General features: G+C 41.1%; 3 protein-coding genes across 3 annotated transcripts in view; 1 reads left to right on the top strand and 2 right to left on the bottom strand.

Moving 5' to 3' along the window:
• Positions 1 to 1310: 1310 nt before the first annotated feature.
• On the bottom strand, positions 1311 to 7894 carry LOC120054639 (T-cell acute lymphocytic leukemia protein 1 homolog). The gene is made up of 4 exons (XM_039002136.1): positions 7784 to 7894; positions 5599 to 6238; positions 4900 to 4997; positions 1311 to 3199 (listed from the first exon to the last, which is right to left on the bottom strand). The coding sequence occupies exons 2-4, from the start codon at positions 6099 to 6101 to the stop codon at positions 2739 to 2741; spliced, it is 1062 nt and encodes a 353-aa protein (XP_038858064.1). The 5' UTR covers positions 6102 to 6238; positions 7784 to 7894; the 3' UTR covers positions 1311 to 2738.
• Positions 7895 to 18650: 10756 nt separating this feature from the next.
• On the bottom strand, positions 18651 to 20754 carry LOC120054412 (chemokine XC receptor 1-like). The gene is made up of 2 exons (XM_039001828.1): positions 20204 to 20754; positions 18651 to 19905 (listed from the first exon to the last, which is right to left on the bottom strand). The coding sequence occupies exon 2, from the start codon at positions 19889 to 19891 to the stop codon at positions 18878 to 18880; it is 1014 nt and encodes a 337-aa protein (XP_038857756.1). The 5' UTR covers positions 19892 to 19905; positions 20204 to 20754; the 3' UTR covers positions 18651 to 18877.
• Positions 20755 to 20922: 168 nt separating this feature from the next.
• LOC120054638 (FYVE and coiled-coil domain-containing protein 1-like) overlaps positions 20923 to 23435 on the top strand; it is a 69255-nt gene continuing 66742 nt past the window's right edge. The window contains exon 1 of the mRNA XM_039002135.1: positions 20923 to 20974. The gene's annotated coding sequence lies outside the window, so the exon portion shown is untranslated. The remainder of the gene's footprint in view (positions 20975 to 23435) is intronic.

Below are 23435 nucleotides of genomic sequence, written 5' to 3'. Positions count from 1 at the left end.
CGTTACTTTCTTTACGGCTGGTTCCCTGGACACAGATTAAACCTAGTGCTGGACACAAATGTACATCAATGGAAAATCTCCATTGGGAAAGAGAAAGGGGGATACCTAGTAAGTTGTACAACTGAATGCCTTCAACTGAAATGTGTCTTCCGCATTTATTGAAAGTGCATTTAAGTAGAGGACCTGTATTAATCTGGGTCCTTAGTGTGCAGTATGAGGTGAATGTAGTCCTACTTATTGAAGAAGCTAACAATGATCATTTTTATGCATGAGTGTACTGAGTGTACAAAAAATTAGGAACACCTTCCTAATATTGAGTTGCACCCCTGCAGTTGAATTAAGCTGATAACTAATGTTATTTGACTAGTCACTTTCAAATATTGTACAAATATTCCTAATATTGAGTTGCACCCCCTTGAGTTGCCCTCAGAACAGTCTTAATTGGTCAGGGCATGGACTACAAGGTGTCGTAAGCGTTCCACAGGCATGCTGGCCCATGGTGACCAATGCTTCCCACAGTTGTGTCAAGTTGGCTGGATGTCTTTGGGGTGGTGGACCATTCTTGATACACACGGGAAAACTGTTGAGTGTGAAACGTAGCATAGACTGAGGTGGGAACTGGTGATGTGCCAGTGTTTCACACGCACCCCTTCATTCGCTACGGGACCAGTAGCCTAACCTCACGGTCTCCGCTGATGGATTTTTAATTGGCTGTGATCCTTATCAGTCATCAGCTCCAATTCTCCGCTCATCATAGAGTTGTAATCATGACATAGTGTTCCCCGGTGCCCCCTCAAATACCTTCTAGCTCAGACTGGCCACTGTATCTCTAGCACTATCTCAATCTAATAAGTGGATAATAACGATAGTGTTCAATTCATATGGTGGGAACATGGAGACTACATTGGACCCATTGCATCTCATCTAAGAGGCATCGCTCCAGATTGATTGTGGGGTCTGTCTGTGGATCGATTATTCAATTATGATGGTCATATTTAGGGATGGGAATTTGAAAAGCTGGGAACTGCCCTAAAAAATGTGTTGTAATTCTCATGGCATTTTTTATGGACAGTTACAGGGGTTGGGGTCAATTTCTAAAATGCCCCCTAAATTCCCTTAATTAAACGTCATCGTCATTCTATTTGATTCAACTTTGAAATAAATAAAACAAATTGAATTATTGGGCTTGGATTGTACCTGCCTTGGCAATATCAACATGTCTTTGATTACAAACTACTGCATATACAGCCAGTCTACCTTTAAAAAACTGGAAGCATCTACTGGTGATGGGAGATGTACACTGTACTGTATTACTGTCATTTTCATAGACCCACATCTTTAATTGACGATTAAGAAATATTACATAGAAATTTGAATACACGATGAGCGTAACAGTATACTTTTCCCCTCATTTTTATTTTGTGGTATATAAAATTCTGAGATATAACATTGAATATATTTATAGATGTCTCCATAATCACCTTACAGCAAAAGAATATCCCTTTTTTTGTTTAATACATCAAAGACTTAAAGGTACCATTTCTGGTTACTCAATAGTCTGCTGAAATAGCAGACGTACATAATGTCAAATACAGTGGTAAAACACTTGATTAATGTTATCAATTAAAGAGAAATTTAAGAAGTGAATGTGAAAAAATGATCAACTCAATGTACCATGGTCACAATGAAAGAAGCAGTACAAAAATGGCAAGTTTCATTGTTCAATACAAATGTACAGGTCTGTTTTTATGTACATTTGTACCTCTTACATTGCAAGATACAGAGATAATATATTGTTATTTTGTTCTATTATTGGACAGGAATCATGCCCTCGTGTGTGTGTGTGTGTGTCTCTCTCTTTCTGTGTCTCTGTGTGGTGCGCGATCGTGTGTCTGTCATGCGCATGTCATACTAATATGCCATCCATATTATTCCATACAAAAATGGCAACAATTTGACCTCAAATTTTGTATGGTAAATATTGTAACCATGTGGTTTATGTGAATATCACATTAACAAGTACACTTTAAAACATTTTGTTCTTCTCCCAACATTAACATTGACAGCAACACAGAGATCTCCCACTTTTTTTAAACTATTTTGTTTTTTACCGATTATCGGTTATTATCAGTTATCTCACTGCAAAACTGTGTGTTTGGGAATAAACTGTGTTATCCAACAACTTATGACGTGGTGTTCAAGAAAAATGTTTCTGGAATTCAGGTCGAAATACTATTATTTGATAACTCCAAATTTGAGTTACTAAAAGAACACAAATCACTTAAATTTAGTACAGTCCATAGTACTTAAGAACAAAATTCTCATTGTCGTTTAAAGAGTCAAGCAGTGTACCTAAACAAACTTTGATCTCAGGCTAGAAAAGGTACCATTATGAGATTCATGCCGTTTTTGGAAATTCCCTTAATTGTTTTTCGATATTATGATCTGAGTTACATTTTAGGTCTGTCATGACTTCCAATCCATCACCTGCTTACAACAGCAGTTGGGAGAAAGCCTTTATGTTCCACCAGAGAACATACCCACCTCTGGAAAGGCCAACGACAGACAGGGCAATTGAGGGAAACAGGAATTAGAGAAAGATCAAATTTGTACACAGCACGAAATGTATCGCCATCGGAACCATCCTATTGATGCCCATTCACTCCAGGTTGGTAGAAAATTGCCAAGCTCCTCCTTCTCACATTCTCTTTTCTTCTCCCCATAAAGAAAACGTAGAGTCATCTCTGGTTTTGTTCGTCCATGTGGAGTCCAGAGTGATGATGGAGGCCTCTGGAGGTGGGCATTCGAGACCCTATAGACAAATCCTGGTCATCGGTGTAGCTGTCGGGACTACCGTCCCCGTCCAGAAGACTCCCGCAACTGGAGTTGCTGGGCGACAGCATTCCCTGGAGGGGCTCTTCCCGGAACAGGCTCTCCTCTCGGGCCTCGTGGGCCCGCGCCCCCACAATGCCACCGCTGTCGCCGGCCTCCAACACACCTTCCTGGTCGTCCAGGAGCTTGGCCAGGAAGTTTATGTACTTCATGGCCAGTCGGAGGATCTCGTTCTTGGAGAGCTTCTTGTCGGGCGGGTGAGTGGGGATGAGCTGGCGAAGCTCGGCGAAGGCACCATTCACATTCTGCTGGCGCCAGCGCTCACGACTGTTGGTGAATATCCGCCTCACGATTTTGGGCTGTGAGCCTGAGAGGGAGAGGAGGAGAGGGTGTTACATAGGTATTCTGATCATGTCTGATTTATACACTGTATGCATACACCAGCAGTATGTAGGAATCAGATGTGTTAGAGTTGACCTGGAACAAAAGCCTGCACTGCGGCCTTCCAGGACCTGACAGTGGCATACCACAGTTTCGCGTGGCCCCTGAAAAGCCTGAGCAATGACTTGTTATGACCTGTTTATCTGCTCTTTGGGGAAGGGAGGGAGGGACCTACAGGGGGCTCCCAATCCCCCATAGCCACCAAATCAAATGTTAGTGTTTCGCTGTGTAAACCACACAATATAAATCTGATTTCAGTATTTTTTTCAGGAAATTATTCAACAATAGTGAGTCTTGAAGGAATGCCTTAGCAACTCTACAAGTGGCCAGATAGCTGTCCTACTGATGCAGCTTTTCTCTTTAAAATGGCTCATGTCCAAAACTCCCTTCTCTCCTCTAACCCAGGATAGGTTGATGCTATATACACCAGTCCATATTTCCAGAAATAGTGAAAAACCAAAGTGTGATATGTATATACACTACCGTTCAAAAGGTAACTTAGAAATGTCCTTGTTTTGAAAGAAAAACACATTTTTGATCAGAAATACAGTGCAGACATTGTTAATGTTGTAAATGACTATTGTAGCTGGAAACGGCAGATTTTTAATGGAGTATCTACATAGGCGTACAGAGACCCATTATCAGCAACCATCACTCCTGTGTTCCAATGGCAAGTTGTGTTAGCTAATCCAAGGCGACTCCGGGATGCTGGCCTTCTAGGCAGAGTTCCTCTGTCCAGTGTCTTTGTTCTTTTGCTCATCTTTTTATTGGCCAGTCTGAGAGATGGCTTTTTCTTTGCAACTCTGCCTAGAAGACCAGCATCCCGGAGTCGCCTCTTCACTGTTGACGTGGAGACTGGTGTTTTGCGGATACTATTTAATGAAGCTGCCAGTTGAGGACTTGTGAGGTGTCTGTTTCTCAAACTAGACACTCTAATGTACTTGTCCTCTTTCTCAGTTGTGCACCGGGGCCTCCCACTCCTCTTTCTATTCTGGTTAGAGACAGTTTGCGCTGTTCTGTGAAGGGAGTAGTACACAGCGTTGTACAAGATCTTCAATTTATTGGCAATTTCTAGCACGGAATAGCCTTCATTTCTCAGAACAAGAATAGACTGACGAGTTTCAGAAGAAGGTTCTTTGTTTCTGGCCATTTTGAGCCTGTAATCGAACCCACAAATGCTGATGCTCCAGATAGTCAACTAGTCTAAAGAAGGCCAGTTTTATTGCTTCTTTAATCAGTGCAACAGTTTTCAGCTGTGCTAACATAATTGCAAAAGAGTTTTCTAATCATCAATTAGCCTTTTAAAATGATAAACTTGGATTAGCTAACACAACGTGCCATTGGAACACAGGAGTGATGGTTGCTGATAATGGGCCTCTGTACGCCTATGTAGATACTCCATTAACAATCTGCCGTTTCCAGCTACAATAGTCATTTACAACATTAACAATGTCTACACTGTATTTCTGATCAATGTTCTGTTATTTTAATGGACAAAAAAAGTGTTTTTCTTTCAAAAACAAGGACATTTCTAAGTGACCCCAAACTTTTGAATGGTTGTGTGTGTGTATATATATTTTTTTGTTTTGTTTTTAAGTATAACAAATAAATATGATATGATCTTACCATTACCATCGTTGATTTCAATCTCATAAGGTGCAGGTCGACGTTTTATCCGATGGCTGGGATACATGCCATACTGTTCCATCTCGCCACCGTAGCCACTGCAGGAAGATCGTGGGAATTAGTCAAATTACAAATACCCTCTACAAATATATAAGCCTATATCCACTGGCCACAGATGTCAGTTAAACATCTAGGTTTGAATTATATTTGGTTAAGTTGTCAACTAACGTGAAATCAACAAAACCTGTCGCCATGTCACTGGATTTAGTTTAAAAGTTGGGTGAAAAAGATTACATTTTGCAAATTCAATGAGTTGTCTCACGTTGATTCAACGCGATTTTGAGTTGAAATGATGTGGAAACAATGTTGATTCAACTAGTTTTTATCAGTGAGTATCAGGCTATATGTCGACTATTTTATTCTGGTGATTTTATTGAATTAAATGATGACAGTTAGGCCTAATGTAGACCAAATTAAAGACTTGATGTAATACTAATAGGCCTAATAATAATAATAATAATATGATAATGAAAACAAACTCTGAAAATGGAAATAGCGATGCACATTTCAGTCCTAAAAGTAGAATAGGCTACACCAATCAAAATATGACAGATAAACAGTGCCCGCATGGTATAAACTTGTCCATGAAAAATCACATTATTATGACATATATATTTTCAAAGGAATAGCTTGCCTTACCTGTTCATAGTAGCGAGCGGTTGAGCAAAGTTACTGTACAGCATCGCTCGTGCAGGGAGAGAGTACCCAGGTTGGCTCAACTGCACCATTCGAGTTTCGCTCAACAACGGGTCCCGGGGAGGCAGTGGAATAGGAGGTCTGCACAGCTCGGTGGTCTGTACCCTGTGATTGCCGTCTGCCGTCATGTCCTTAGCTTTTATGTCCACGAGCCCTCCTCTTCTGGCCAATTCGATAACAGGCACTTCCTTTTTTTGCTCGCTGTGGTACGCCGTTTCCTTGGTAACTGCATTAAAGAGGTTAGTCCGGTTGCAGTGCTCCCCCGGGACACGATCCCTCTCAGCTGAGTTCGCCGACGCCGCTTCCTGTGTCTCACCACCAGCTTCGCCCCCCTCCCCACTTACACGACCTGCTATGGAAGTAGTCAGGCTGTCGTGATGTGGAGACTTGCATTCCTTGCCCATAGGACTGAGCTGCCCAACTTCTGGTTTCAGTTTTTCCATCATTTCCGCGGTTATTCGATAGATTAGACCGTGCGTAAATATGTCTTAAATTGTAAAAGTGCATTTGCTTAATGCCATCGACGGATGACTCCGCATCGAAACGATCTCTTTCATCCGCCGATATTAATCCTTGATGTCACCTGCAAAAAAAAGAAGCTTTTATGCTTTTTATGTATGAATCTAACATTTTCTAACGAATAAAATACCAAAAATGCAGACTGCGCGCGACAATGGAATGACCCAGAGCTCTAAAATGGTAGGCCTACAGTCAATCCCGCGCGCGGCAAGTCATCAACTAACTCAGCAGGCAGACCTGTGTATTCTGCACGGTGCTCTCTCTGCACCTATGAGGGTTGGTGCATATACTGTCAATGTTTCTAACTACGAACGCACTGTTGCGTTACTGCTTCCCTTGTCAATACGGCTTTTAATCCAATTAACTGTTTGGACTGCACTCTTGCGGTCCGTCACATGGGAAAATCATATCCCTTCATGGCTAATACTTTAGAGGATATTATCAGAGCCAATGCCTTGCTTTGTGATGTTTATTTTTATTTTTAACAATTGTTGGCCTATTTGTTTGCCTCTTTGTTAAAAAACATAGGCTAATTGCCTTGGTTCTAAATTCACGATTTCCCAACATTATTGCTTCTGTCCAACGAACGTCGTGCAGTTAAACGGAAGCGTTATCTCTGCGTGGAAATCAATACAATTGATTGCCTTTCACTGTATCATTATCGTTATATAACATACTCATATTAATATAAGTGGAATGATAACCTCTGTCACTCGAGGGCCTGTTTTTCCAATTGATTTCATAATTCTTCGTTCATCGATTTGTCTTTTTCATTTGGTTTTTATTTTATTATTTCTGTTCTTAGCCTACTTTGTTGCGTGTTCCTAATTGAGTTTCAAAATAATCCATTCCTTGCTCCTCAGTAAAATTATTACGTCATGTGAAAAAGGAACTGGTGTCGTTTTTTTCACCACCACTGTGGGAATAGTTTTTGGGCTATAGCTTGTAGGGCAAGTAAAATGAAATGGAATAGAGTGCGTTTTGCGTAGTTTATTTATGAGCCTACTGTGGCTTTGAAAGCTTGAACCTTAATTGAGCCACAGTCCACAGAATGTTATGCATCGCCAACCTTTTCATTCTATAAAATGTGTAGGTACGCTAGGCCATCACACATTTTTACAAAAACATTGTGGTAGGCTACATCATTTTCTGTTTCACAATAGCCTATTAAGATATAATAGCCTAATGCATCACTAACTTATATTTCAAATAGCTTTGTTGTTCATTGTTGCAAAATAAAATGATCACCCATAAATTAATCTTAGCCTATCAGCTAGCATTCCCTGAGTGTGTAGGCTAGTCTGTTTGATTTAAATGAAAGCGTCGATAGACGGAGGACATTTTATCAAAACGAAAAAATGTATGAATATATCGAATCTTTGTACATGTTTCGTGTTAAATCTCATTTTATTGGTAGATAAAACGAATGCTAATTCGATAGGCTAACTAATGTATTTCACTTCACCGAGAAAACAAATGTCAACCCGAAATAGGAACGACCAATGATAAACAATGTTCCAACTATCTATTCGCATTACCAATAACATATCCATAAATCGACAACAACATATGTGACTTGATAAGGCCTATTTGGGTGTGTTGTCCTTACCATAGCCGGAGTGTTGTTGATAGAGTAGCCTATGCGTGGAGCCATTTTGTCGAGGGTAATCCATGTCTGATGTTTTAGATTCACTGAAGTGCTGCGTGGAAGCTGGAAGTGAGGTCTATATAATTCCACATCACGTCCAGTGCGCCACTTAGTATGGGGAGCGAGCGGAACACAGGCGCAATGTGGTGAGGAGAGATAAGGGCACGCAGTTGCGGCCACTCCATATTCGATAAGCCCCTAAAACCATTATTTATTAAATTATTCATTATTATTTTGCTTTTTATCTTGGGCAAGCGCGAGGAAAAACTATTGCCTTATATTGTGAATTGATATGCACTGACATAGGCCTATAGCGGGAGATTTTAAGGGATAAAAATCCATGTTTATTACAGCAGGTGCATGCCTTGTAAAATGCTCCAAGTCTTAGTTCAAGAGCAATGGAGCATATTTAAATCATATCAGTTGGGATGTTGACTTGAGAAAAATACCATTAGGCATGTGTATTTGTTTTGACTAATATTTTAACCTTTTATGAAGGAGAATTAATAAACCGCGAATTCACAAGTGTTTGATGAATGCATTTGAATTAATGAATGCGACATGTAAAATGAATACCATTGGGCTACTGAATGTATTTCCGATAGTTTTATATTGTGCAACAATGATAATTAAGTAGTCTAATACTTTGTAATTTGGGTCAAGCTCATATCATTTGACAAAACTCGGAACACAATTATCTCCCCGTTTTTTGGGCCATTCAGATAGGTTTGCATGAAAAACCAAACAACAGTGGACTCCAATATCAATTGAAGCAGCACAGTCTACCGGGTATAGTCTACATCACGTTTATGACTATCATCATTAGCCTGATTAGCTGCATGGCTATACAATGAAAGTCCTATAGCCTAAATTAAATAAACATCGACCCACATAAGAGGAAAATAGGTACAACGGATAAATGATCAGAATCCTTTAATCCTCCTCTTGCTTTGTTATTTTTGCAGTAGATTGGATCGATCGCGTAGGGATGCCTTGAGACTTGGCAGAATTTGGTGTAAAGCTCAAAGGACCACCTTGCAGACAGAGATAAGACGGCCTGCAGGTTCATCCGTCAAAGCGGGAGGTGAGACACCCAATATTCTCAGAGATGCAACGTTTGGTGCTATTTTAGGTCTACATGTGTCATTTAGGCCTACCAGTTTCGATCCCTTCTTTCAAAGTAGGGGATGGAGGGTAAATGATGGGGTTCTCAAAGACATGCCACAATTAAATCAATAATCGTTTATCAGTAGACCTCTTGTGAACAAAACACACCTCTAAATGGCTAAATATATCCTATATGTGTGAGACCGTTTGGAAGATATTTTTTTCTAGCAGATAGGCTAATTCGCCTATGTCAGATATTCATAAGCTTACTGACATTTAGGCCTGATGGTGGAAAAAAAGAACTGCTGAAATTATTTCCTTTTGTCATGAATTCTTTATCAACGCAGCTCCCTCTGTCACGACCATAGATAGATTTGGTCATTGCTCACGACCAACATCCTGTCAGTGAAGACCAGCGACGACCATTGAGATCCAGAGGAGGCTTCGTCATAAGCCCTCGAAGTTCCAGAATGGAAGGAAAATGGCAGCCATATTGGTCAGGGAGAAATCCAACCCAGTCTAATTGGAATGAATGTCAGAAGAGGCCTAATCCTGATTTTACTTATGCAGGAAAATAAAACAAAGACGTGATGTATCAAAAATTGTATAATATAGTTATTGTCAACCTAAAATATTGTCATATAATCATAAATACAGTTTACATGATTTATATATGTTACTGTTATAAATAGCTTCTAAATATATGTAAACAGACCATACATTTCATATTTTTTATTGGAAAGCTGAGAATGCTATTATATGATAAAATACCAGTAGCCTACTTGTTGCATTTACAACTTGTCAAAGTCCTATCATCTACTAATTCCAGCCAGTGTATGCATGTGTATTGACTGCATTGTTTGAATGGAATGTTGTCAGTTCAAAAATCTATGGAATCATTCCTCTAAAACTGGCTAGCTAACCAACATACAGTGCAGATACATTCTTCAAATTCATTTTTACACAAGATATTTTACACTATCTTATCACAGCACTGGCAAACCATGGTTTACCAACTCTCTGACCAAGATGGATGACCTTTATTCCATCATAAGAAGGCTCATTGCTATTCTAGTATTCTAATTCCTAATTCTATGGGGGCCACCTCCAGGCTAGGTTTTGACACTTTTTCATATTTCTATCTGTAATACACTAAAGACATGCATGTAAAATGCATTTTTTTGTGAATATATAAAATAAAAAAATCTAGAATAAAACATTTACAACATATCAACAATTCCCTCTGGGCAAGTCTGGAGAATATACACTGCTCAAAAAAATAAAGGGAACACTTAAACAACACAATGTAACTCCAAGTCAATCACACTTCTGTGAAATCAAACTGTCCACTTAGGAAGCAACACTGATTGACAATAAATTTCACATGCTGTTGTGCAAATGGAATAGACAAAAGGTGGAAATTATAGGCAATTAGCAAGACACCCCCAATAAAGGAATGGTTCTGCAGGTGGTGACCACAGACCACTTCTCAGTTCCTATGCTTCCTGGCTGATGTTTTGGTCACTTTTGAATGCTGGCGGTGCTTTCACTCTAGTGGTAGCATGAGACGGAGTCTACAACCCACACAAGTGGCTCAGGTAGTGCAGTTCATCCAGGATGGCACATCAATGCGAGCTGTGGCAAAAAGGTTTGCTGTGTCTGTCAGCGTAGTGTCCAGAGCATGGAGGCGCTACCAGGAGACAGGCCAGTACATCAGGAGACGTGGAGGAGGCCGTAGGAGGGCAACAACCCAGCAGCAGGACCGCTACCTCCGCCTTTGTGCAAGGAGGTGCACTGCCAGAGCCCTGCAAAATGACCTCCAGCAGGCCACAAATGTGCATGTGTCAGCATATGGTCTCACAAGGGGTCTGAGGATCTCATCTCGGTACCTAATGGCAGTCAGGCTACCTCTGGCGAGCACATGGAGGGCTGTGCGGCCCCACAAAGAAATTCCACCCCACACCATGACTGACCCACCGCCAAACCGGTCATGCTGGAGGATGTTGCAGGCAGCAGAACGTTCTCCACGGCGTCTCCAGACTCTGTCACGTCTGTCACATGTGCTCATGTGCTCAGTGTGAACCTGCTTTCATCTGTGAAGAGCACAGGGCGCCAGTGGCGAATTTGCCAATCTTGGTGTTCTCTGGCAAATGCCAAACGTCCTGCACGGTGTTGGGCTGTAAGCACAACCCCCACCTGTGGACGTCGGGCCCTCATACCACCCTCATGGAGTCTGTTTCTGACCGTTTGAGCAGACACATGCACATTTGTGGCCTGCTGGAGGTCATTTTGCAGGGCTCTGGCAGTGCACCTCCTTGCACAAAGGCGGAGTAGCGGGCCTGCTGCTGGGTTGTTGCCCTCCTACGGCCTCCTCCACGTCTCCTGATGTACTGGCCTGTCTCCTGGTAGCGCCTCCATGCTCTGGACACTACGCTGACAGACACAGCAAACCTTTTTGCCACAGCTCGCATTGATGTGCCATCCTGGATGAACTGCACTACCTGAGCCACTTGTGTGGGTTGTAGACTCCGTCTCATGCTACCACTAGAGTGAAAGCACCGCCAACATTCAAAAGTGACCAAAACATCAGCCAGGAAGCATAGGAACTGAGAAGTGGTCTGTGGTCACCACCTGCAGAACCATTCCTTTATTGGGGGTGTCTTGCTAATTGCCTATAATTTCCACCTTTTGTCTATTCCATTTGCACAACAGCATGTGAAATGTATTGTCAATCAGTGTTGCTTCCTAAGTGGACAGTTTGATTTCACAGAAGTGTGATTGACTTGGAGTTACATTGTGTTGTTTAAGTGTTCCCTTTATTTTTTTGAGCAGTGTATATAAGGATAACCACATGAAATGAGTTGAATGTAGATGCTTCTTAAGTAGAGAGAAATTAGTTGGCGTGTGGGAAGAGTCTGACTTTCGAGAAATGGCATTTAAAGACAAGTACACTTTATTTAGACTGCCAAACGCCTATTTAGACCCAAATCCCCATCCTTTCAAAGTAAGTTACTAAATCGTCCAGTTTATAACACTCTATGAAATGGGCTATTCAATTATACAGTATGGAAATGTAGTGAGCTGCATGTTCAGCTTCAAACTGGACAACTGCAGCAGGCAATCTTTATAAACATTGTACTTCCTCATTTTATGAGGTGGTTGACTGGGAGGGCCTGTGACACGGTGATACAATAGACAGCCAAGTGGTGAAGTGCATTTTGTTATAAAGAAAAGAAGCTTTCTGATAATGCATTTCACAACCAAAATGACATCCAGTACTGCGTATTTTTTAATACAACTTTTTACAAGACTCACATTACCGTTGTTGATGAAGCCATTTGTGTCATCAGGGCAGTAACTTGGGTAAAGCTAATTCCACAGACACAAAGTCATAAACCCCTCCTATTTCAACAATTTATCTTCTTGAAATGTGATTTTAAACCCAACCCTAACCACACTAAAATTGACCTTTGTTTTCATCCATTTACACGTATAGCCAATTTTTACTTTGTGTCTCTGGTAACTAGTGGAAACCCTAATTCTATGCTTTACAGATGTAGACAGACTGTAGCTCCAGATTGGATTAGATTCACTGTATTATGCCGAGTTCACATGCTAGTAAGAACTAGGAAACTCGGAAATATCCGACTTGCTGATTCGTTGAACTTGGCAAATTTCCGAGTTCCGACTAGCACGTGAATGCTGCATTAGTCAGACTCAGACATGAGTTAGCCACCACCATTGCTGCATCCATTATTTAGTTTTGCCCTAGACAATACAGAATACACTTGTATGAGATATGAACTAATTTGCAAATTCGACTTGTAGGCTAACGTTAGCTAGCCTGCCTCGCTAGCATTATCCAATGATAATTAAGCAGTAAGGCCCAGGGGGGTGTGGTATATGTCAAATATACCACGACGCAAAGCGGAGTGCTGGATACAGCCCTTAGCCGTGGTATATTGGCCATATAACACAATCCCCAGAGGTGCCTTGTTGCTATTATAAACTGGTTACCAACGTAATTAGAGCAGTAATTATAAATGTTTTGTCATACCTGTCGTGTACGATCTGATATACCACACCTGTCAGCCAAACATCATTCAGGGCTCAAACCACCCAGTTTATAGTATTACATAGCCCAGGGCTCTTACGCTGACCTTTCTTTTTTTTCTTTTTTTTACATAGAGCGTGTGTGCACCTAAGTTGGAAAAGGCACACACAAAGAAAAGTAGGAGCACAATAAAAAATATTTGAGGTATTATTACTTTTTCTAGGCGCACTGGTGTTCCTAAATTAAAATCCCAGGTCGCACTGCAAAATATTTATGCGCATGGAAGAGTAAATGGTTGCACTGTAGAGCCCTGCAGCAATATCTAGACAATACACAATAAACGTGTATAAGCTACAACCTAACTAAGTTATAATGACCTAGCTATGCTAACATTAGCTTAAAAGTTAGCTAGCCTGCCTCACTAGCTAATGTTAGCTAGCCTGCATCGCTTTATCAAAAGATAGCTAGCTACCTATATTATCTAACGTTGTTAGTTAAGTTATACCAGAGAGGTCATTATATTCTAGTATCTCTGTTTATACTCACCACCACCAGTCATTGCACACCGACCTAGCGTTACTGGTGCAGACTTGGGGACCGACAAACTCCAACCACCTAGCTATTCAGCATACTTGGGTCCGTCAGCAGGGCATGCAAACCATATAACTTTGGCTGTGGAGGCTTTTCAGCCTGTCGTCCTTTGAACATGTTGGGGGTGATGAGCCCCATTCAATGAAGGGAAGTGAAGTGGGTGGAGGGCCGATTTGTACATGGAGCTTGGAAAAGGGGGGCATGATTTGATTAAATAATTGTAATCCAAACCCAACATTATTTTACTCAATGTGACACACTGTTATTCCAAACTCTCTTTTAGACAAGACTTACTTTATGACCAAAATTATCCTATTTACACTTTGTAGTCAATTTTTAACTAGAATGATTGTTTCTGACTCATATCCGTGCAACTTAGGGGGCCTCCTGAGTGGCAGTCTAAGGCACTGGATCACAGTGCTAGAGGTGTTACAACAGACCTGGGCTTCATTCCCAGGCTGTGCCACAACCGGTCGTGACCGGGAGTCCCATAGGATGGCGCACAATTGGCCCAGCGTCGCCGGGTTAGGGGAGTGTTTGGCCGAGGGGGCTTTACTTGGCTCATCGTGATTTAGCGACTCCTTGTGGCAGGCCGGGTGCCTGCGGGCTGACCCCGGTTGCCAGTTGAACGATGTTTACTCCAACACATTTGTGCGGCTGGCTTCCCGGGTTAGGCTGGTGGGTGTTAAGGAGCGCGGTTAGGCGGGTCATGTTTCGGAGGACGCATGACTCCACCTTCACCTCTCCCGAGCGCATTGGGGAATGGCAGCGATGAGACAAGATCGCAATTGGATATCAGGAAAAAGGGGGTAAAAAAATCTCTCTCTCTATATATATATATAAAAATTATAATACCTAAATTATACTGCAATGGTGATATTAACAACTTGTTTCCCAACAGTATAATAAAATAGCAACCGCTAACTTGTAGCTAAGTTATCAATGGTTTCTGCTTAGTTTAGCCACACAGATAGAACACACACTTTTGGCTTAGCAGCTGCCTGGCAAGCTAGCTAGCATGGCAATGGTACAGTAACATTACAGTAACTCTAGCATTCATTTTCATTGGTAATATAACTGTCAAAGTTGGTGAGATTTAAAATAGCATGCAATCTGCTAACATTACCAAGGTTAAGTTATTGCTCATTGTAGTAAATGCTATTCAGCTAGCTACGTTTGTTAGCTATCTAGCTAACGTTTGCTAGCTATGTAAACAGCTTACAGTACAGTCATGCATATAATTTGGTAACTTTACAGTAACATTCACTTTCAATGGAGGCAGCTATCAGAGTTAGTGTCAACTGATTTTCTTTTGACTAGCTAGGTAGATAGGTATTATTATGCCAGCTAATAATAATGTGTTGATGTCCAGGAGACGAACTTCTGTCTTGTATTAAACATTTATCTCCAAAAGCATGTATTATGACAAGATATTGGCAAAACATGCATAGGCCTATGACATTTGAAAACATACTGTGTTACTAGAAATACCTGTCATTAAATGTATTTCTTTACTAGTAATGAACAGCAACTTTATTATAATTTTTGGCCATCAAATTGTCATTGCATATTGTAACAAAGAGAGTATATGCACTGTCAAAGCCCCAAGCTGTGATCTTGTCAACCAATCACAACAGGTTAAGGAAAGTTCCAGAGAGAGCCAGAGTGCATCACCCCTTGACTCCCGGGTTTCTGATTAGCAGTTCAGACTCCTCCATTGAGGATTGTATTGAGCTTGTTGTCAATATTACGTTTTTTTGTCACATTATTTTTCCTCAACTACTACTGCTCTGCTGCCATGATAGCACACTGATTCAAACAGGAGGTTGGGGCATTTTAATTGGGGAGGACGGGCCTGTGGTAATGACTGGCGCGGAATCAGTGGAATGGTATCAAACACAGTTTGTGTTTGATGCCCTTCCATTAGCGCCCTTCCAGGCATTATTATGAGCCATCCTCCCCTCAGTAGCCTCCACTGGATTCAAATAATCTGATTGAATCGAGCCCTAGAACTTCCAGATGGATTTTTTCCCCCTCTGTTTGCATGGATGTTGTTATATGTTTGGGTCCTGTCATTCACTAAGAATCAGTCAGTTGCCATACCCACTCATTACCTTGGGCCCCAAGGGGGTGTGTGTTTGGAATATTCTCCTAACCCTCAGAAAACTGGACACATGAATGTTGTTGCAACGTCCCATAAAAAGCGCCTAGTACATTAATGTTGTAGATTCTGAGAACATTGTAATCACGTTCGAGATAAGTTCTACTCGACATGCTGAAAAGGTTCTCAGAAGGTTTTGGCTAAAATAGATAGAATGCTCCCAAAAACGAACGGAAAACTGGACACTCAAACATCAGGGGAACATGGGTAACAATACAAAAACGTTCTCTCTCCCTAGAAGTGTTAGCGTGGGTAGCGCTTGCTATTTAAATGATACTGTTGGAAAACAAGTTGGCTCTACAGTTCATTCTCGATCGTGCACTCTCTGGACATCCCACATTTTTTTCTTGGTGGTTGGCTGTCAGCCAACGATGGAGGGGTGCGATGCTATTGGCTGTGTCCTTCTTTCAAAGAAGGAGAAGCTATACATGATTGGCTTATGATACATGGACGGTGATTGGACATGTTTGCAACGCCAGGATATTGGGTTTGATTCCTGGGACCACCCTTTTGTAAAAAATGGATCCATGCATGACTGTAAGTTGACTCGATTTGGGAAAAAAAGCATCCGCTAAATGGCGTATATTATAATGTATATATTAGCGTCCGCCCTGGGATTGTAAGGTTGTGAGTTCGATCTCTGGCTGTCATACCGAAGACTGTAAAAATGGGACCCAATGGTCTCTGCTTGGCACTGCGATAGACTAGCTTCCTGTCCAGGGGTGTACTTGTACATCAAGCTGCCTGCCTTACGCTACAGAAACAGGAGATCTGCCCCTATGAGACATTCCAGCTCGTACAAGGCAAGGCTACTTACTACAAGGCTACTGAACTAGCTCACTTGATTCACCTATTCAAGGGCTTGATGATTAATTGTCAAGTTGAATTAGGTGTGCTAGCTGTGAAATAGTTAAAATACATGGACGGTTTAAAACCCCCTGACCTAGGCTACATGGATGTGAATTCTTATGTTATGTTTTAACATCCTCTGCTGGTAATTTGCTGTCATCACAAGAACATATCTATTCTGCTTTCACATAGGATTGGTGTATATTTTTCTTTAAAAAATGTTTTGGCACAAACAGGCCTATTTTTAACACATTATTGCCAGCGCCTGTTATTTATACCTCCTATGTGATGAGTGGTAGTAACGGTGTGCGGATGTGGTTGGGCGTCTATTTTAATAAACCCATTGAACATACACCATCAAAAATAAATCCATTATTAATTCATTTTAGGCAGGAACTAAGAAACAAAAGACTAATAAAATATTTTCAAAACAATAGAATGCCATATTTTGAGTTGAATTATGTTACTTCCAAGTGAATTAAATCGTTAATTATTTTGTATTTTAAACAGACACACCTACCCCGATCACAGTCAGCACACATATTTTGTAGTAAGAATATAATGGAATATAACAGAGTAAACTACAATATTTTCCCCACACAATTTGTGTCACGGGAAAGTGTGAAACCGCTGTGGTAAAAAAAGTGATATTTTGAAACGGAGCCCAAGCCCTTGCTTTTTTAAAACCCCGTTTCATCTCTTTCCTACCCTCACTTCACTTTGTTAGGGAGCAGGCGGTAGGGTCATACATTGAGAGTATCTTCATCATGATACCCATACAAAATAATAGCAATCCTATTTTTAAAATCATGCGAGTCTCTTGTTCATATTTCATAACCTCCTCGTGCTTTTGGAGTTGCCTATACGCGATCAAGCAAAAATATTTGGCCTACGCTTGATTTGGGCTTCATTATTGCATGCTAAATGTTTCTGATCAACCTGGTCTTAGAGCATTTCGTATTATTATGTATGTAAATCTGAGATGAGCTATTTAGTATGACATGTTACATTTGGTATGGTTACACAAGACAGATGGTGATTTAACCCTTTAATCTAACTCCTGAACTCAACCCTAACACCTAGCCTAGATTTCACTAGGAAAGTCAGTTAAGAACAAATTCTTATTTACAATGACGGCCTACCCCGGCCAATAATGCTGACCCAGGTTCAGTTCCCCCTGCCCCCCAATGTAATATTATTCATTATGATCTAAAAGGAAAAACTGGTCCTGGATCAGCACTCCTCTACTATATGAATATGTGCCCTGATATACAGTATATACCGAGCCGGTCTCCCATCCAAATAGCCTACCAACCAAGGCCAGCGCTGCTTAGCCTTCGAGTCTAGAGATTGGGCGTGTTCAGGGTGGTTGTACATAAGCGATGATAAGGGAGGAAGAGATGCCTCTTATGGCTGTCATTATGCTTTTGGAGATGTTTGTGGCCAGTCTTTGGTGTTGAATGTAGAGAGGGGAGAGAGACAAACTAGGAGTAGGAAAAGATAGTGAGAGATAAAAACTGTGGCCAACATATGCACTTGGTCTAGAAGTCTTTAAAACAGGAAAACTATTCCACTCTTTAAAAGTGTGTGTGTGTGGCAGGGGGGATAGGTAGCCTAATTAAATAAAGGTGAAAATATTATTTTTTGTTCCCCTGTAATGCGGGATTTAGACCAGGGACACCAGATGTGTGCAATTAATTATCAGGTAGAACAAAAAAAACAGCAGGTTCTGGACCTCGTAGGGAAAGATTTGAGGAAGGACCCTGCTGTAAACCTTTTTATTGTTTCTCTCGTTCCCCAGCAGAGGGCAGTGGAACCCTAGCTGAAGCTAGGGTGCTGCACAACCTTATGAAAAAGTCCCATTATGCAGTGCTAAAGTGGTAACGCTACTATGGGGAGCCTGTCCCCCCACACCACTTGATCTACTCTACATCCCCATATTTGAAGATGTAATTAGGAGTTTGTCCTCCTCTGTGTCTGTCCTAATATCCACTGTAGTACACATACTGTAAAAATGGTTCAGATCAATAATAACTTTATTTGAAAAGCACTTTTGATACGTTATACTCATACATAAGACACAGTATTTTAACCCTTGTTAAAATACCAATAGTGGGATTAACAAAAGAATGAAAAGAACAAGACAAAATGACAATGATAAAAAGTAATGGAAATAAAAGATAAAAAGTAACACTCTTAATGTATTGAAAAAGCAAAAAGGGAAATTTACAATTGATCATGGTTGGACGGAAGTCTGCTCAGTCCATGGTGCTCTGACACTTCAAGAGCCAGACTAATACATTGATTCCCTTGAGGGAACATTAGTCGCTCTAATCTGTTGTGAATCTATGGTGCTTTGGCGACAGCAAAGTCTCTGCAGAACAACCTTCAAGTGATTTCTGAACTTGATCCCAACAAATGCGTAGAAGACAGGGTTGAGACAGCAGTGGGAGAAAGCAATGAGTCGACACACGTAGAACCCATAGTCGAGCTTCATGCTGACCTCACAATCGTTGAAAGGTGCTACGGAGTAGTCAGTTAACAACCTCAGAAAGATCACCACATTGTAAGGCGCCCAGCCAAGGAAAAATACTGCCACTATACTGAAGATCAGGTTCATGGTTCGATTCCTCGTGTGTGACCTTGACTTGAAGATTGTCCTCAATATCCTCACGTAGCAGAAACCCATAATTGCAAAAGCAGCCAAGAAGAAGACGTTCTGTTGGTATGTGCTCACTTTCTTCCACAGTGGAACGCTGTATTCACAATGCAAATGTTTGTCTTCTTTGTGGGGATTCTCTTGGACAGAGCTGAAAATCAAAGCGGGGACGGCCGAACCAAAACTGATCGCCCAGATGATGAGCGAGACGGTGACCCCGTAGCAGCCCTTCTGGGAGCCGTGGTCGGACAGAGGATGCACCACTGCCAGGTAGCGGTGGATCGTCATGATGGTCAGGAACAAAACGCTGCTGTAGAAGCCTGCGTAGAAGACAAAGGTGACGGTCTTGCAGAGGAACCAGCCAAAGGTCCAGCCCCAGATGTGGTAGGCTGCCCAGAAGGGCAGACCAAAGGTGAACACCAGGTCAGATAGGGCCAAGTTGAGAATGAAGATGTTGGTGAGAGACTTGAGGTTCTCGTACTTGGCCAGGATGACCAGGACCAGGATGTTGCCTGCTAGACTCAGGATGGTCACCACAGAGAAGAAGGCAGGGGTGGCGATTGAGCCAAACTTGACAACACGTTCCTTGTTACAGACCTCGTCTATATAATCGTCATCATAAGTGATGTTTTTTTCGTAATATTCCATGGTCAAGTTGGAAGCTGGAAAATAAAAATGCTAATTGTAATTATCAATGACTTCTTCATGCACAGTTTTTAAAAAAAGGGACACGCAACACATCTCAAAATGACTTAACAATACGCCTACAACTACAATTACAGAAATGTAAAAAAGGCATACAAAAATGAATGAGGAAGAAGTCATGGAAACATCTGAAACTGCAACAATTAAAATGTAACAACAGTCTTTTGGTTTTGATCTATATCTTGGTTAGGCTAAAACTCTAGAGTCAAGTTTGAAGGATTAGGCTCACAAAATTATTGACAAAATCAAACTTACCTGTTGTGCCTGTCCTTTCAGTTTAGCTTGATGCCCTCCCGTTCCCATGTACACAATGATACGAGGACTGTTGAGGTGTGATGTAACAAAAGCATCAGGTTTCTATTCCTCCTACAGTTTGTTTCCGGTGTAACATTTTTAGAGGGCAAACATGAAATATCCTACAGTCATAATTGCACTGCCAAAGGTATTTTCATTCTACGTAGGCGTACAGTACATGAAAAACAAAAATATTTTTCATCTGTGGTTTAGCTCATCAGGTTTACAACCAACCGATAAAGTAACTGTGCCATCAAAAGAAGTGCAGTAGGCTAGCTGCACAAATATAATATCTAGTTGAAATATGTGTACTGTATCGTGTAGCATGTTTCAATTGTATAAATAGGCTATCTGCTTTTAATGTTTTATAAAACAAACTTTTCCTTTTTAATTTTCTTTTAACATAAAACACTTTTTTCTTGTTCTTATTTTCTTTTTCTTCTTCTTCACTAAAAGCTTATTTATTTTCTTACAAATCCTGCCTATATGACTGTGTGGGACAGTCCTGACAAATTAACCAGACATTCCTACAGTGTCACATGATTTTACTGTTTAACTTGTAATACTCTACAACCAAACTTAGCCTACATAACGAATCCTCTGTCCTGGTCCTGTTTCTCGCCATTGTAAATGGTTTAGCTACTTGTCAATCCAGTTATTGTTTCCGCCCCACATAGCAAGGTTGTGTATGGATGGTAACTATCTGGATTTTCATGGATCGCCAAGTTTAAAGTACGTTTCTCTCTTAAATAATCAATGTCTATTTGTTGATATGAATATCAATGTGTCTTATGCAACTTCACTTCTAATGACAACTGATTTTGGCCAATATGCATACCAAGCATACTACACTCACTCGATGTCACTTTGGATATCGATAATAACAACATTAGGCTAAATGTATCCTCTCTGAGTGGAACATATTTGTATCCTCATGGCTGAAACAAAAGTGTGGCCATCGCAAACTGTTGCGTAAGGACGGGGAACACCGAAAGGCGAAAACATTGTGCTTTCAGTAGACCTTTAAACATGTACTTATCACTGAAAGTAGGTTATTTCGCACACTAAATCTCATCAAACATGAGAAAGAAGGTCAATCGATTGCAGTAGCGTGTGCGAGACAAACAAATACCGCGTTCACGTACTAGTCGGAACTAGGAAACTGAAATGTCCGATTTGCTAACTGGATGTAGTTATACTCGTGCTGCGTTCAACTACTTATCAAGTTGGAAATGGCAGAGTGTCCTAGTTCAGATTAGTGCTTGAACTCTGCAAAGGCTCGGCGCTGACTGTTGTTTTCGAAAGGGCACGTGCCAAAAAAGTGTCAACATAGTGTATTTTAGTAGCCAGATTAGTCTGTGTCAGCACGTGGTCCTGTGTGACGACAAATGCAGTAGTCAGAATGGATCACTATTTAATAAATTATCTCGATTTGTAGCGAACTTCAAAATACTTCACCCTGGGGATCGAACTTGATCATAATAAACTAATTTTAGAGGCCAAAATTATTTCTGGGACGTTCTGGCGATAGGAATTTAAATAGGCTTTCTAGGGCATACCAGTGTTTTTGGCACCGCTAGTTTGCTACGCAGTAGCCGACTAGTTTAGCTCGTGACTTGATCCAGACCGGACAGGGGCCTGCGCCCTATCTGTAACGCTTCAAATAAAATGAAATGTTATTTGTCACATGCTTCGTAAACAACAGGCGTAGACTAACAGTGAAATGCTTAGGCTACTTTTCAGTGATACCTATTAAATAGAGCCCAATGCTGAGAGAGGAAAGAGGTGGGATAGACTGCGGGCTGTTAGTGTTTTGTTTCATTGTGTTATGTTTTTGTTCTCTTTTGTTTTGTTTCCTTATTTAATTATTTGTACTCATTTCATTTCTTTACATACTTACACACAACACCTCATGTATGCACTCTAAATAGCCTACAACTTAGATACTACATCAAATAACATGTAGACTATTACACTCATCCATGCATTCCTAAAATGCACACACCCATGCAAAATCATGTGCACAAGTCTGTATGTGTGCATGTGTATATGTAAACACACACAAAAACAGGTTTTTAGAACATTTTGCAATTGTATTAAAAATCAAAAACGTTATGACATTTACATAAATATTCAGACCCTTTTACTTAGTACTTTGTTGAAGCACTTTGGTAGCGATTACAGCCTTGGGTCTTCTTGGGTATTTTTATTTATTTTATATTTAACCTTTATTTAACTAGGCACGTCAGTTAAGAACAAATTCTTATTTACAATGACGGCTTAGGAACAGTGGGTTAACTGCCTTGTTCAGGGGCAGAATTACATTTTTTTTTTACCTTGTCTGCTCAGGGATTCGATCTAGCAACCTTTCAGTTAGTGGCCCAACTCTCTAACCACTAGGCTACAAGTTTAGCACAACTGTATTTGGGGGAGTTTCTCCCATTCTTCTCTGCAGATGGGGAGCATCGCTGCACAGCTATTTTCAGGTTTTGCCAGAGATGTTCAAGTCCGGGCTCTGGCTGGGCCACTCAAGGACATTCAGAGACTTGTCCCAAAGACACTCATGCGTTGTCTTGGCTGTGTGCTTAGGGTCGTTGTCCTGTTGGAAGGTGAACCTTCGCCCCTGTCTGAGGTCCTGAGTGCTCTGGAGCAGGTTTTCATTAAGGGTCTCTCTGTACTTTGCTCCGTTCATCTTTCCATCGATCCTAACTAGTCTCCCTGTCCCTGCCGCTGAAAAACACCCCCACAGCATGATGCTGCCACCACCGCGCTTCACTGTAGGGATCGTGCCAGGTTTCCTTCAGATGTGACGCTTGGCATTCAGGCCAAAGAGTTAAATCTTGGTTTCATCAGACCAGAGAATCTTGTTTCTCATGGTCTGAGAGTCCTTTGGGTGTCTTTTGGCAAACTCCAAGCAGGCTGTCATGTGCCTTTAACTGAGGAGTGGCTTCCGTCTGGCCACTCTACCTTAAATGCCTGATAGGTGTAGTGCTGCAGAGATGGTTGTCCTTCTGGAAGGTTGTCCCATCTCTACAGAGGAACTCTGGAGCTCTGTCAGAGTGATTATTAGAAGTCGACTTATTAATCGGAATGGCCGATTAATTAGGGCCGATTTCAAGTTTTCATAACAATCGGAAATCGGTATTTTTGGACAACTTTTTTATTTATTTTTACACTTTTATTTAACTAGGCA

This window comes from Salvelinus namaycush, chromosome 10, assembly GCF_016432855.1.
Source record: "Salvelinus namaycush isolate Seneca chromosome 10, SaNama_1.0, whole genome shotgun sequence".
Taxonomy (NCBI): Eukaryota; Metazoa; Chordata; class Actinopteri; order Salmoniformes; family Salmonidae; genus Salvelinus; species Salvelinus namaycush.
Note: the sequence above shows the minus strand (reverse complement) of the source record. Positions and strands in the feature narration are given on the sequence as shown.

Excerpts from the sequence above, each read along its gene's own strand:
- LOC120054639 (XM_039002136.1), bottom strand. The coding sequence starts at position 6,101 with ATGATGGAAAAACTGAAACCAGAAGTTGGGCAGCTCAGTCCTATGGGC. Across the intron at positions 4,998-5,598 it reads CCGCTCGCTACTATGAACAG|TGGCTACGGTGGCGAGATGG; the intron begins GTAAGGCAAGCT and ends ATCTTCCTGCAG. Across the intron at positions 3,200-4,899 it reads TGAAATCAACGATGGTAATG|GCTCACAGCCCAAAATCGTG; the intron begins GTAAGATCATAT and ends TCTCCCTCTCAG.
- LOC120054412 (XM_039001828.1), bottom strand. The coding sequence starts at position 19,891 with ATGGAATATTACGAAAAAAACATCACTTATGATGACGATTATATAGAC.